Below are 14,736 nucleotides of genomic sequence, written 5' to 3'. Positions count from 1 at the left end.
TAATTTTGGCACATTATAATTGGGACTATTATTTATCAAATAAAACTTAACCATATCGATCATAAAAAATGTATGTATATATAGCATAAAAGTCAGAAATGTATAGCCTCTAATATCGTAGCATAGATATTTCTAGGAGTTACAACTAATTAGTTAACATAAAGATCAAAATCTTATATGGTATCATGCAGTCTTCACCTATCTTCTTGGTCTTCTTAACATTTTTATTCAAAACAAGCAAGCAAATCATCATTCATTACCAAATTTCGTTCACTCTCCTCCACCTGAATATATACCAGAAAACACCATTAAGCAATAACACTATATTATATTAAGTACTACTAATCATGAGTACAAATTAAAGCAAGATTATAAATTAAAACAACTACCACTTCTAGCAAATATATTTAGAAACATGAAACCCACCTTATCATAAAAATATCATATAACTTTTAGACTGAGCATTAATTGACACCATTCTTCTTGGATTTCTCTTAGTTTATCTTTTGAGTATGTCACACACTTGAAATCATCAATGTACTGCATATATTATAACAAAAAAAACCATGTTACTTAATAAACTTAATTATATACAAATATTATACTTTAATATAAAAATAACATACCAGCTTTGGAATCTCGTTTAGTTTTGAAATGAGAATCTCTTTCATAAACCTCATCACAAAGTACCCGCAATCTATACCATTTTCTTGGCAAGGACACTACAAAAAATAAGATAAGTTTGTATCAGTCAAATTATTTATATTATTCATACACTAATTTTTAAGGTTGTTATATGTTATATTATTAAACTTGTACTCGGACCCATGATATGTTGTTAAATTTATTCTTTGATACTTGAGCGTCCCTTGCAGAGCGAAATACCTGTAGAACTCTACAAAATATAAATGTAAACTTAGATTACATACAACTAACCATATATATACAATTTTCATATACATCAATATATATATATATATATATATATATACACACACACACACACACACACACACTTACGTGTCAAACATATTCTTCATTTTTGGGCAATTCATATAGTCATTGAGTAATGGACCCAAATAATATATGATTTCCGATATGGGATCAATGACAACTAACACCCAACGTCGACTACACAAATGTCAAAGTTAATTAGAAAATCTTCTATAAACGTTGGTAACAAGTTACGAAAAAATAATCAAAAACAATGTTTCAAGGAATCTCTTACATAGGCTTATGTATAGAAAATGGTAGAATAAATAACTTGCGCTCATCTTTATATTTCAAGAATTCCTTAACCATGTATGCTTTGACCATTTGTTGTTCTGTTTCAATTAACACCAATGATATTCGATGGGGGGATAAGAAGGAGTATTTCCTTGGGAAATCAGTGTCGCGCACAAATTTTTCATACAAGTACCTAGAATGAAAATATAATATTAGATGCTATTAAATGGTATACAAATAAAATAATTTGTTCAGTCAATTTAAAGTTATTCGGAGTACCTGATATATACGCAGACAACAGAGACACCTATTTCTGTACTTTCGAAAAACTCATACATTTGTTCTTTGGTAATGTTTTCATGATACTGTTCTTCACCAAAAATACATTCCTCCATAGTTATCTGACGCGTATCTGTGTTTTCCATCATTTGCACTGCCAGCAATGATTTAAGAGCAAACACCCACGATGGACGACACTTTGTAGAGTAAGGCTTTTGATGTTTGGTTTTCGCAATATCTTGTTTTAGTTTTGTGATGTGAATATTGCTATGTCCACCCTTATTAGTGACTTCTTTCAACTTTTGTACTTGAGACATATTTCTTGGTTTATCCTTCATGATTTTAGTGCCTTCATGCAATTTTTGTGTTTGAATCTAAAATATTAATTGTATAGTTAATTTAGTTAATGATTAATAAATGATTGAATAGTAAAATGAGCATTTCTTGTGTATATCAATATACCTGTTTTTTTTGATGTGACCGACTCGTCACCCCTCCTAATCCCGTCATTACCATTGCCTTTATATGTTGCAGGAATCTACATGAAATTGATTCAGTCAGTGATCAATCAGAAGCAAAGTCAGAAACAATTTGCCTATGTCTTGTGGAATAGCTACCCTTCTCTCTTGTCTTTGTAACCAGTTTTGGAATAACTTCCACACCATCACCAGATATTTTTGGAACAAGTTTGATCATTACTTGTTCAAACAGGGTTATGGTTGTGTGAGAGGGATTTGTTAATGTGCCAGTAGTGTTTGGCTGGTTGACTAGTTGAACATGAACAAGAGGGATACATCCAAAAGGGTACATCCAAAAGGTGCATAATGGGTTTAATTAACCTATGTTAAAACCTCCATAAGTATTGTGATAAAATCAGATTAACAAAATTAACAAATAAAAACAAAAAAATCTCCAATTTTGAGTTACTTAGCTCATTCTATTTGAAATTCTTTAGACGAATTGAAAGAAAAGAGATTCAATAGATTCAAAGAGACCCAGAAATCTAAAAGCTATAAGCATAAACACAACAAATAGTAATCGAAAAATTTATACAAAAAAGAACAAAACCACAGTGGAATGAGCATACCTGAGGAGAGTACGAAGACGAAGAGAGAAGAGGACGAAAATGGAATTAGATTCACGGATTATACGAATTGGGGCTAGGGGGCTAGGGTTCGTCCGAATTGGGGCTAGGTTTACTGCTAAATGTTACGAATAAAACAATACTCAGAAGAATTGAGCAACAAAATAGAACACTCCAAAACTCAAACAGAATTCTAAGCAATAATGCCATCCTAATTAGTGATAGTATAAACATGAAGCAGAAGGATGAAACTGAAGCAATCCAGATATATTAACACCAAATTCTTTATCCAAAAGAACAAGGCAATTTTAAAATTATCAATATTCAAACGGTGAACTATTCCACTAGTCATGCAGTCAGCCTATTCAATCAAACACACCAAAAGAATACAAACATTTTTAATAATTAAAGTACTGTGTACGATATACCAAATCCACTCCCTAATCAATGTCACTTCTTCCACTCATGTGGACTGCGCGGGGATTAAATTTTTTTTTATTAAGAATTTTTTTTTGATTAATTGTTTAATATAGAGCCGATCTAAGTCAACTAAACCATTCAATTTATTTTATATGTATGTGAAATTATGTTAGTTTATATATTAGTATTTTGAGTTGACATACCACTAAAATCTTCTACGTAAGCGCATACAAATGATAGCCAACAAACATAAAAGAAAATGCTAACATTGAAAGTGTTTGTTAAAAACAAAAGGGTTAATTAGATTGATGAAGTTACCTGTCCGCGAAAGAGGAAAAGGGATTTCAATCTGCAATTGTGAAGTTGGACGATGAAGTTAGATTGATACGCGACTGTGAAGTTCAATCTGCAACGGTGAAGATAGTGAAGATTAACAATGGTGAAGATGAAGTGGTGAAGCTCAACAATGAAAGATGAAGCTTGATCGGGGAAGATTAACGATTCTAATTTTATTATTTCCTTTTATGGAAAAGTAGGATTTAGTGGGATCTGAAAATTTTGATTTGTTTTTGTAGATTTGTTTTTTTATCTTGGATTTGTTTTTTGGAAAAAGTTTGGATTTGTTTTTTTTTGGAAAAGTTTGGATTTAGTTTGTTATATATTTAATTTGTTTTTTTAGTTTGGATTTGTTTTTTTTTAAAAAGTTTGAATTTGATTTTTTTTAAAAAGTTTGGATTTAATTTGTTATATATATATATGATAAAAAATATTTAAAAAAAAAAGGTGTGTTTTGTTACTGCAATCCATTTTTCATTAAAATTCAAAAAAAATAATTGAAATATGCTATGCAGGGATCGAACAGTGGACCTGTTAGTTAATGTACATTAAATCACTTTATAAAATGGCGCTTTTTTAACCTATAAGCGCTATCTTTCTCAAGCATACAATAGCGCTTTTTTTTAACTTATAAGCTCTATTTAAGGTTGATTTATATATAGCGCTTTTCATAAAAAGTGCCATATACGATTAATCATGTTTTTTATTTAAATATCTATTATTTTTATTTAACCTATACTGACGCTTTCAATACAAAGCGCTATATATACTTAAAAGGATAGATGGTGCTTTTTCAAAAAAACGCTAGTTAAGACCTCCGTGTTTTAATTTATAGCGCTTTAGTGTTAAAAACACTATTTATGAGGCGCTATATTTTCCCGATTTTGTAGTAGTGTATATATTTTGTAAACGTTTCATTTATTTAAGAGTAGTACCTACATTAATTTTTGGAATATTTAATTTTCTGTTTTGATTAAAAAATGGCTATGTCGCAACCTACATTATTTGACTTCTTGTTGACTATTCTTGTATGTTGTGCCGGTGCGCATGTCACAACCTCTTCAAGTTTTTCTGATGCACATACTGTCTACTTTGCAAGCCTCTCTGACATTGCATTTGAAGCAACTCAAACTAGAGTCCCCACAAGAAAGAAATGGATCTCCAAGAGAAGAAAGGATTGGGAATCAAGTTGCAGAATTCAATCACCAGAGAGAAAGGGTCAAGTGATGCAATTTGTTTTATCTCTTATTCTCTTGAGTTACTAAATGAAATGATAAATTGCATTAAGAGTATTAATATATATACTGATAAGGACAAATGAAGACTCAAACCTATTGGGAGCTTCAAAGCATTTATGGAATTGTCTATTCTTTGGAAGCCAACCATATGCTTTTCATGTCTCTGTCAGACTATTCTTGCAATATGTCTTGATGTTTTCAGACAAGAATGGTTCAGTCGTCTTGATGTTTCTAATGGTTTTAGTTCCATGGGATCAACATATGCTACTACAGTATCCTCTATGAAATGTGTCGCATTCATACATGATATGTGTACTATGGCCGGGCATGGCATGGTGGGAAGTAGTTCTCTTTGTGAATGTAGTGTGGTTCTTATTAGATGGAGAAATTCAATGCTTGATAGATACTATAGTTCTCTCAGAAAGAACATTTATTGCTTGACAAAATGTATAACAAGAATACTTGGTAATATCTTAATTTTCAATCTCTCCAAGACTTCAGCGGTGGTTGATGGAAGAGGAAAGAAGGGGGCTCATACCAAAACTGCGTTGTTAAAAGTAAAAATATAACCATGTATATACAATAATACTTCAAGCAGTAAGTAAAAGGTCGAAGGTTGAAGTTTCTTAAGTTGCAAGAAAGCTGACAAAAGATAAACTGAACCACCTTTGTTGCATATATATTGTGCAGTAGGCATGTTCAAATGTGAAAATTAAAACAATATATATTCCATCACGATGCCATGCACTCACAATGTAAATTAAGATTATAAATTATAGATATACAAAAGAAAAGAATTAAATGAATGAACCAGGTGAAAATTTTCTCACCGATATATGTTACAATTTTTCTATTAGTCATAATTAGTTATAGAGATGAGAAAGGATATTACTATCCTTGAGTAAAACCCATTTTTGAACATCTTCCATAAACAAAATCAAATATGTCTACTCAAATACACCTCTAAATAATATATATCTTAGTACAATGTTCAACTAATCTTCTAAACTTAAAAACCAAAATCTCTAAATTCTCAATAAACCCCATAAATTTTTTGGGTTTATTGAGAAATCTCTAATATCTCATTTTCCTTGCCTATGTCTTTTGGTGGTTACTAGGTCGTTCCATCTTTGCATCCCTTGTCAAGTGTTTCTTGCTTGAGTGTTGCTTGTTTGCTTGGAGATTTCTATGTTCGACCTCACCGACTGCCAAAGGAAATGTTTTGAATTTGCAATGGTAACAAAAGATTCGAATGCCACAACAATGATCAATGAAAGATAGATAAAAATGCAACACACAATAAAAAGTTAATTGCCCAAATCGAAAAGATATGTACGTTCAAATATATATAACTTCAAGTCTCCTAATTCAAAATTATCAAGTGATGGGTGAGTGAGCACTGAAAAAGCACTTGGCAATGAGGGCATATTTTTTTTGGTTTTATTGAGAAATTTTATAAACCACAAAATTTTCTAAGATTTATTGCAAATTTTGGATTTTTGAGTTTAGAAGAAGATGGAGGTGGGCATAACACTGAAATTCATGTTATTTGGAGGTGTATTTGAGTAAACATTATTATTTTTTGTTTAAGAAAGAAGATGATGAATATATGATGTTGATTGAGATGTTCAAAAAAATTCTGGATTTTTTTAAGAAAAATATTTTTAAAAAATAAGATTATCCTACCCTCCTCTAGCTTAACCAAGGTTATGGGTTCAAATCTAACATTAAACATACAACATCGTTAAAACTTTTAGGGAAAGATTGCTGCCTATTTGGGTTAATCTCTAAAGTTGCGTGTGCGGAGAATACGCATTTAAAAAAGAAAAAAAAAACTATCCTACCCGGCTCGCCAACTTAGTATTTTTTTTAATAACAAATGACCAAAATGGGACTTATTCTTCAATGGATTAATTTTGCCTAAAGTTTAAGCTTTTTTAAGTCAATTTAACAAAAACGGTTATTCTTCAAGACACAACTTTTTGTTATCCTTATCTGTCTGATATACTTTATGCTAAAATGTTTCAGTTTTTTTTTTTTGACAAAATTAAAATGTTTCAGTTATTAAAGAATATAATATACATTAATTTTCGGAATATTTAATTTTTGGTATGGTTGAAAAAAAGGGCTATGCCCTAACTAAAGACAAACTAAAAGCCTCTAGGAAAACTAATACGCTTAAAATATTACAAGGATAGGGAAACCAAAAAATTTCAATTATCTAAAGTATGACTTTCTTAGAGATCAAGTGAACAAGGATAGGTTAGAACTTGACTATTGTAAGTATATTCTCTCAAAACCCTTGAAGATAGCAAGGTTTGAATATTTGAAAGAACTTATGGGATTGAGAAGACTAGCAAACATGTACTAGGAGGAGCTTATGTTTTTGTTCGTTGTTGTTGAGTTTTGTTTTTATCTCTATGATAATCAGTGTTGTGATCAGCCATGACCTAAGAAGAAGAAGAAGAAGAAGAAGAAGAAGAAGAAATAAAAATTTGTCTATGATTTTTAAGGGTTAAAATGTAAATTAATTTTAAAATCTCTCACCTTCCCATGTGAATCAAATATATATCTTTCTTTTCCACTCTCCACTAAAACCCTCCTTTACAATGAAATAAAAGAGTTAAGGAGTTAAAAGTATTTGGTTCAAATCCTGGTTTAAGCTAAGGAATTAAAAAAGTTGAAGAGTTAAATGTCTAGGGGTTTAACTCCTAGCAAGTAGAAATTATAGCACTGACAAACATGGAATTTCAGGAATTTGTGAATAAAAACTTCCAAGGTTGTTATTAGAATACTATTTCCAAGTGATCGTCAACTATACAGCTCTTTCTTAGTGGTTTATTGTGGAGCAATAATTTAACTTCTGAAATTTGCTGATTTCATTTGCAAATCAAAGCCCTTCAGCGCGGCGTATGTTCAAAATTCTCAACTTGTTCGAGTCACTGTGTGATCTGATTCATGAATTTGAATCATTGTTTCTTGATTCCTTGGTGAACATGCTTAGTTTAGGGAGACATGTGGAATTGAGTCTACATGGCATGTTTTTGATTAGCAACTAAGGAAACAAATAATAACTTCCCTCCAATATTGAGTTGTTCCTTGCATATGAAAACTTCATTACTATGTTTTTGACTTGTTCTGTAAAGTTTTTTTTTTTTTTTTTGTTGAAGAATTTAGGTGTGTTTGACATTGAATTAGATATTTAACAAACAAAATGAGAAAACTTATTAAACACACTGTCATATTGGTTTTAGCAAACAATATAGAAAAAAAAAAACCGAACAATTGTTTTGAAATAGAGTTAAAACCAACAGCGGAAAGAAGGTTGAGGAATCAACCTCAATAATGAAAAACAAAAGCTACGTCCAACATGAACTATGAGAAAATAATCTAAAGTTCACATCTAAAATATTGGTCATAATTTTCATAAATTTCCGTGATATTAACTCTGGGCATTGGAGTAGTGTTTTGAAGCAATTGTTCCACTACTTTGATTATATCCTCATCAGGTACACTTACTGATTGACGGCAAGACTTCACCACTGTCAATGACTCCAATCTGGCAAAGTGTGGAGGTTGCACTTTCTTTGAAATAAGATTTGCAAGGTGGTCCTGCACAATTAGAGTAAATAAAAGACATTTTTAAATTGATATATTGCGTGATCAATACAAAGATGTTATGAACATTACAAATATAAACGAGGAAACAAAAAAATATATATAAATGAGTGAACAATCATTCTAGTCACTGAATGTGTACGATGATATCTAAATGTATGGAAACTTCAAAATATCGTCCATGAGTGACTAATTTGTTGGTGATTTTATTAGATCAAACTAACTAACTGGAACCAGTTTAATTAACATAAAACACTTTTGAGGACCAAGTTGATTAGCAAATGACAGATTCATAGATGTTTTTGTAATAGATTCAAAGACTACACTGACATCGTCTAACATATTTAAGGACCCAAATGATTGTTTTAATCAAAATAAAGAAGTGAAAGTATACTAGAGTGACTTACATTATCTATTGCTTGAAGGACAGAGTAACTAATTTTCAAAGTCTTTACGTTGGCAAGCACTTGAAGCCAACATAAGAAGACTGAAGCATCCTTAAATTTGGAGCATCGTTCAAAAAAACCTTCAGATAAGCCATCAATATTTACTTGTTGAAGAAAAGAAAGATTGCATGTGGAGGATAAGAGTTTCTGAAAAATAGAAATTTTCCAGATAGTAAAAGAACTAAGATTTGGAGTAGAAAGCGAAAATTGTTCAGCTAGTACAGATGATATAGTCAAATTGGATAGTGTCTGATTAGATATGCAGAGGACTAGTGCATTCCCAATCAAAGCACAACACCTGAGCACCAAAGTATTCAACGCATGAAGGTTTGAAAAAGGATCAACATGGTGATCGTGAGTTGCAACAAAGTCGAAGTATTCAAGATGTAAAGTTCTTAATGCAGGCAAATGAAGAGATTTCGGAAGTATAGGACATTGTACAGCATGTTTACCCCTACGATAAGAAAGCTCAAGAAATGTCAAAGAGTGAGAGGTTAAGATTAAAGGTAGTAACTCAGGTTCGGGAGTCAAGCTTTGATTTATCTTAATATTCAAGTACTGAAGATTGTGAAAAAGAGCATCTTGTACGAGTGTATGTAGGTCTTCTTCACCTTCCAGAAACTGAGTATCAATAGTCAGATTACGCAGGGAACATGATTGATCTCTACTAGACAGAACCCAAGACTGAAAGTTCTTAAAACTATTTTCATCCCACGACGGAATATATGCGAGAGTAGTGAGACGTTTGCAAAGATCCTTCCATCGTTTAGACAAGATGCAAGTCCGAACAGCGTCTCGTACTTCAAGAAAACTCATTATGTGGAGGAGTATGCAGTCAGGTAACTCACAAATCCTATTTCTTCTATTTTCCTCTGTTTCTTCAGTTCCCTACAAAGTTTCTCATTGGATAAATAATTAATTAAACATGTATAGCATAAGCACTACTAATATAAGTATTGTATAACAATGGATAAAATAAAGTTATAGTATTTCCATACATATTTTAGTTTCTTTTGTAAAATATCAGAGTTTTTATGGAAACAAGTTATAAAAAACTAAGTTTTTCCCCTTCAACTTCAAATAAGTTAATCAAAACAGACACCATATCAATTATGCGCCAGGGTTTTCACCAGTTCCATATATATAAAATTTACGAAATCATTCTTGAGTGTATATTTTATTCGTAATTGGAAATTGCTCTTTAAGCTTCAAAAATTACTCTCTCGCACCTCAAAATTACCTTAATACTCCTAATTGCAGTTTGCTTACCCAACTGCAGCTGCACTTAAGTGCAGTTCAACTCTTCTCACCACTATGAAAGTTTTAAATCAAGCTATTGTTTTACATCTCTTCCACCATGAAGTTGATGGTATTAATGAGAAACACAATACAAGGGAAACATAGTAGCATATATAAAAAATGTTAGAGGAACCTCAAAGCATTTTTTTTTTTTTTGGTACAAGGAACCTCAAAGCATTTTAACTTGGCATATCATGTTCAATTATATAAGCTTTTTTGAAGACTTTACTAGTCTTTTTATGAAAATATAAAACCTTCATTTATTCTGAAATTCTATTTGAAAGTCTATGTTGGATGATGGCCTTTTACAAAGACAACAGACCCAGGAATTCAAGGCCTCGAATAGGCAAAGACATCAATTTATGATTACAATTAATAAACTTGAAGACTGCATAAATCAATTAAACCATATTAGAAATCTCTCCTTTTTACTTAGCATGCACTCACCCGATACACTTTGTTAACTGCAGTCTATGAAGCACAGGCATGAAGCACCGACACGACACTGACACCGTTAATAATTTGAGAAAATTACATGTCTCGGTGTCAGACACAACACAGGACACGCCTAATCCAAAGAGTATTCGTGCTTCATAGACTGCAATTAAAGTGATGTAGGTGTCATGTATGCATTGACTTGGTCAAAATTGGTCTAGGGCCAAAAATGCAAAAAAAAAAAAAAAGGGTAAAAATAAAGAAGTACCTGTTTGGTTGTGATTTGGGGGAACCCAATTGTCATTGATCCATTTACGATGAACCCTAATCTTCATCTTTGAAAACACTTTCGTAGGAGTGCCAGATACAGTCACCCTAAACTTTCCGTACCCTAAATCTTCCCTTACGTAACCCTTCCACCACCCTTGTTTCCAGAACACATCCACATTGTCGTCGATCTTTAATTCAAAATCACCCACCGGCGACGGCACTGGTCGGATCTGGTGAATTCCGACAACAGTTTGTTCCAGTTCCAAATCATTGTAATTTACCAAGAATTCGTTGGAGGAAACGCGGCTGATGATGGTGCCGGGGAACCATGGGGTGTATGTGCCGCCATCGTCGTGGTTAACTTCCACCGCGCAGCCTGGGTCGAGCTTGAATCTTACCATCACTCTGTTCACGTTGTGTGTCTATTTCATCTACACACGCAAAATATATATTCTTATTTGTAAGACTAGTGTTGAAATATTTTTTTTTTTAAGTAGTTGAAGGGTTTTTTTATTTTTTTGAAAAAGAAGTAGTTGAAGGGTTGTAAAGGTGTGTTTGAAAAAAAATTTAAGTAGTTGAAAGGTTGTAATGGTGTGTTGAAATTTTATTAGTTGTTTTGATTTTTTAAATTTTTATCTCATCTTAATTATTTTCGATAAATATATTAAGTAGTAAATCAATTTGTATTTAATTTTTTTAACCATAATTTATAATTTTTTTTGTCTATAAATAGATATTTGGTTCATTTGATTTGGACACAGAAAAAAATTGATTTTTTCCTACTAATTTTTCTATTTAGCCTCCAATAAACTCTTGTTTGTAGCTCTGAACATCTTTTTAGTGAAATGGATCCCAACAATAAAATTCAAATAAATTATTAAATTAGAAAAAAAATTGTTTAACTCTTAATTATTTTAATTTAATTTCAATCAATAATTGTTATTAATATATAATCACAAAAACAAAAACATAAAAGAAAATAAGAATATGAAATAAAAGTGGTGGGGAAGGTTTTTTTTTGAGAGAAAAGTGGTGGGGAAGGTTGTTGAATTTTATTAAACAAAACCATTGTAGTGAGTAAAAGTTGAATGAGTGTTGAATTATTAGATGGAAAATAGAGAAGATGATGTGGAGTGTAAAAAGTGAAAAAAAGAGAGTGTTGAATATGTAAACCATTGTACATACTCCCTCCGATCCTATATATAAGAAAATTTCAAAAAAAAAATTATGGTTCTATTTATAAGAAAATATCACAACTTTTAAGGTGCAATTATTATTTAAAAGACTTTTCAATCCTTTATTTAATGTTTGTCTTTTTAATATTAGTTGGGTGTTGCTAACCAATGTCCCCGGAACACTGGTTAAGGAGCAATAAATGAATAGATCTTACTCTTTTTACTTCAATTAAAATGATAAACAAGTCAACTATTTAAAATAAAAATAGTTGTATTTAATACTCCGTCAAATTTCCTTTCCATTAGATATTTATATCTCTGTATGCTTTTCATTTCTTAACAATTTGTTTTCTTCATGTGGATTTTACTCAACCAAATTTTCTTTTCGTAAATTTTTTGTGAATCATTTTTTTCTTTCAAACCAATTCACGAAAAGCTTATGCATAATTAGTAACATCAATAGTATACATATAAAGTAAGGTTTTGTATGCCACATGTCACTTCCACATTCATTCTTAATATTTTTATTATTTTTTCTATTTTTAAAAACCAATATTTTATTTAACATAAATATCTCAACAAACTTTTGATCTTATGCACTCAATATTTTTTTTTAATTTTTATTGTATTTCTAATATTTATGTAGTAAAATATTCAAAAGGTTAGACTTATTAATTATTGCATTGGTTTTGATGTTTTTTGGTTTTTCTTTTTATAATAAGACGGGAGGGAATATTGATGTTTTCAAGAAATAGAGCCTTACAGGTTTGTTTCTTAGAGTTTATAGCTGATGTTGGATGACTGATATACTCATGGTCGATAAATAGAGATGTTAATTAGGCTGGCCTGGGCCAACCCGCCTGTATTTCAAAAGAATTCTGCTATTCTCCCACCAATTAAGACTCGTTCCCAACTGAAATGCTTGAAATGCCCCTTCTCCCCCACCATCTATTTCTCCTTCCCCTTCCCTTTCTCTCCCATCACCTTGCACCACTAGAGGTTTAGCTTTAACCCAAGAGTGTTAGCTTTACCCCAAAAGGGTTTTGCTTTACCTCCATATTCTTCTATTGCAGATTTAGTTTTACCCCCAACCCCCTTCCCTAAACAAGAAACATACCTTATTGTAAACGTATCAATTATATCAATAAAATGAGATTTTATGTGTATTATTTTTGTTCCTTTATTTTGTTTATATTTGCATTTATTTTATGATTTTGGCATCTAAATAATATAATGTCTTCGAAGACTAATTAAACCTAGCGTAAATTCGAATAAAATTGCTAATTAAACCCAGCGTGAATTCGAATAGAATTGCTAATTAAACCCATCATGAATTCAAATAAAATTTCTAATTAAGCCCAGCGTGAATAATTCGAATAAAATTGTGTATTGATTAAATTCGAATAAAGCGGCACAAGTACACAAAATCAATTAAAAAATTACACAATTTTATTTAGTTTTAATTTCATCTACATTACATTATTCTCTCTAAATATATGTGGTATCATCACGATGTTGGATTTAAGTTTAATTTTTGAAATTTTACTGAAAATCTTAGCATTGAAGTGTCTTATATGTAGCGTAGTGATTTGCAGTGCCCTTTGAAAATTCAAAAGAAAGAAGAGAACAGAACACATGTATTCTACAAAATCAATTATATATGTTATCACATTGAATTCCCTCGTATAAAATGAGTCATCACATAAAGAAATGCATTCCAAGAGGTTGCTTTGAACTTCATCTTACTGCTCTGCCAACTGTCAAGTTTCAATTGACAAGGAGTACGATCCAATTCAAAGAAACCTCTTAGAGGTGCATTCCCTTCCGTGGCACTCATTCTATACAAAAAAAAATCGATTTGGTAACCTATATAACTGATTTGGCAGAATACTTGTCGTGTTCTCTTAATCTTTTGACTTTTCGAAGAGGCTTGCAAATCACTACATTTAGTATAAGACACTTCAATACCAACATCTTCAGCAAACTAACAAGAATTAAACTTGAATTCCAACAAAATAAGGACACTATATAACCATAATGCCTATACATAATCTTCTGGTTATGGCAGAATCAAACTTTTGAGAATAACTTAGGCGATCTCAACAACGTGAAAAACATATCAATCCACAAGAACATGATGTGCTGCCAAAAAATCGAGAACATGCTCCTTACGTCATTGTCGTTCGTTAGTTCTAGCCGACTGAACGATATTCTCCCCTCGTCCAACGTTGGACTTTTATACCAAACGTATTCCACCGTCCTTGTGTCTCCTGGGTTGAGTCCTTGGTTGATTTCATTCAGTTGATCCTTCATACCTTTTAATGTGACATTAATGTATCGAACTTTGAACAACTGATGATTTCTACCGTTGAAGCTTATGTTAACACTGAACAAATGGGCCATTGTTTCAGACACTCAGAGTGAAAATTATACATAAACCCTAAAACTCATAACTACAACATAAACATGCAAATATATAAACAATTAAGAAATATAAACAAACCCTAAAACTTAAACATAAACATGTATCATTTCTTGCCAAAAAAATGAAAATTTAAACAAACCCTAAACTAAAAATTATAATTTAAGAGGTAAAATTTTACATATAAACATAAAAAGGTTAATGATGTTTGATTATGAAAACTTACTTGTTATTAGAGTGTTGTTTGATTTGAACTTGAAGGAATTTTAGATTTGGATGATTTGAGAGACATTTTGGAGATTTTAGATGTGAAAGAGGAACTGAGGATCTGTCCGACCTTTAAAATGACATGTAGCATGATGGATATGCAAGATAAGTACTATAATTTGGCTTTGAGGATGGTGAATGCAATGATGGATATGAGCAAGGCTATGAACTATCCGACAAGTCAATTCAAGAGTGATGAAGCACCGGAAAAAGCAATGAA

General features: G+C 31.4%; 1 protein-coding gene and 1 pseudogene across 2 annotated transcripts; both read right to left on the bottom strand.

Moving 5' to 3' along the window:
- Positions 1-441: 441 nt before the first annotated feature.
- Positions 442-1,200, bottom strand: LOC146927126 (uncharacterized). The gene is made up of 4 exons (XM_085707015.1): positions 1,021-1,200; positions 814-895; positions 627-722; positions 442-540 (listed from the first exon to the last, which is right to left on the bottom strand). The coding sequence occupies exons 1-4, from the start codon at positions 1,053-1,055 to the stop codon at positions 442-444; spliced, it is 312 nt and encodes a 103-aa protein (XP_085563141.1). The 5' UTR covers positions 1,056-1,200.
- Positions 1,201-7,872: 6,672 nt separating this feature from the next.
- On the bottom strand, positions 7,873-11,198 carry LOC146927125 (putative F-box/FBD/LRR-repeat protein At1g16940; annotated as a pseudogene). Its single transcript, XR_015005595.1, has 3 exons — positions 10,651-11,198; positions 8,610-9,547; positions 7,873-8,196 (listed from the first exon to the last, which is right to left on the bottom strand). The product of XR_015005595.1 is annotated as a putative F-box/FBD/LRR-repeat protein At1g16940 (transcript).
- Positions 11,199-14,736: the final 3,538 nt, after the last annotated feature.

Source organism: Medicago sativa, chromosome 4 (assembly GCF_051527215.1).
Source record: "Medicago sativa cultivar Bolivia chromosome 4, Bolivia_mono, whole genome shotgun sequence".
In the NCBI taxonomy this organism is placed as follows: domain Eukaryota; kingdom Viridiplantae; phylum Streptophyta; class Magnoliopsida; order Fabales; family Fabaceae; genus Medicago; species Medicago sativa.
This window is presented reverse-complemented; position numbering and strand designations above follow the sequence as displayed.

Bases quoted from the DNA above. Each gene is read 5' to 3' on its own strand.
- LOC146927126 (XM_085707015.1), bottom strand. From the start codon at position 1,055: ATGAATTGCCCAAAAATGAAGAATATGTTTGACAC. The intron at 896-1,020 runs GTAAGTGTGTGT...TATATTTTGTAG, and splicing joins ATGAAGAATATGTTTGACAC to AGTTCTACAGGTATTTCGCT. The intron at 541-626 runs GTATGTTATTTT...TAATATATGCAG, and splicing joins TAAACGAGATTCCAAAGCTG to TACATTGATGATTTCAAGTG.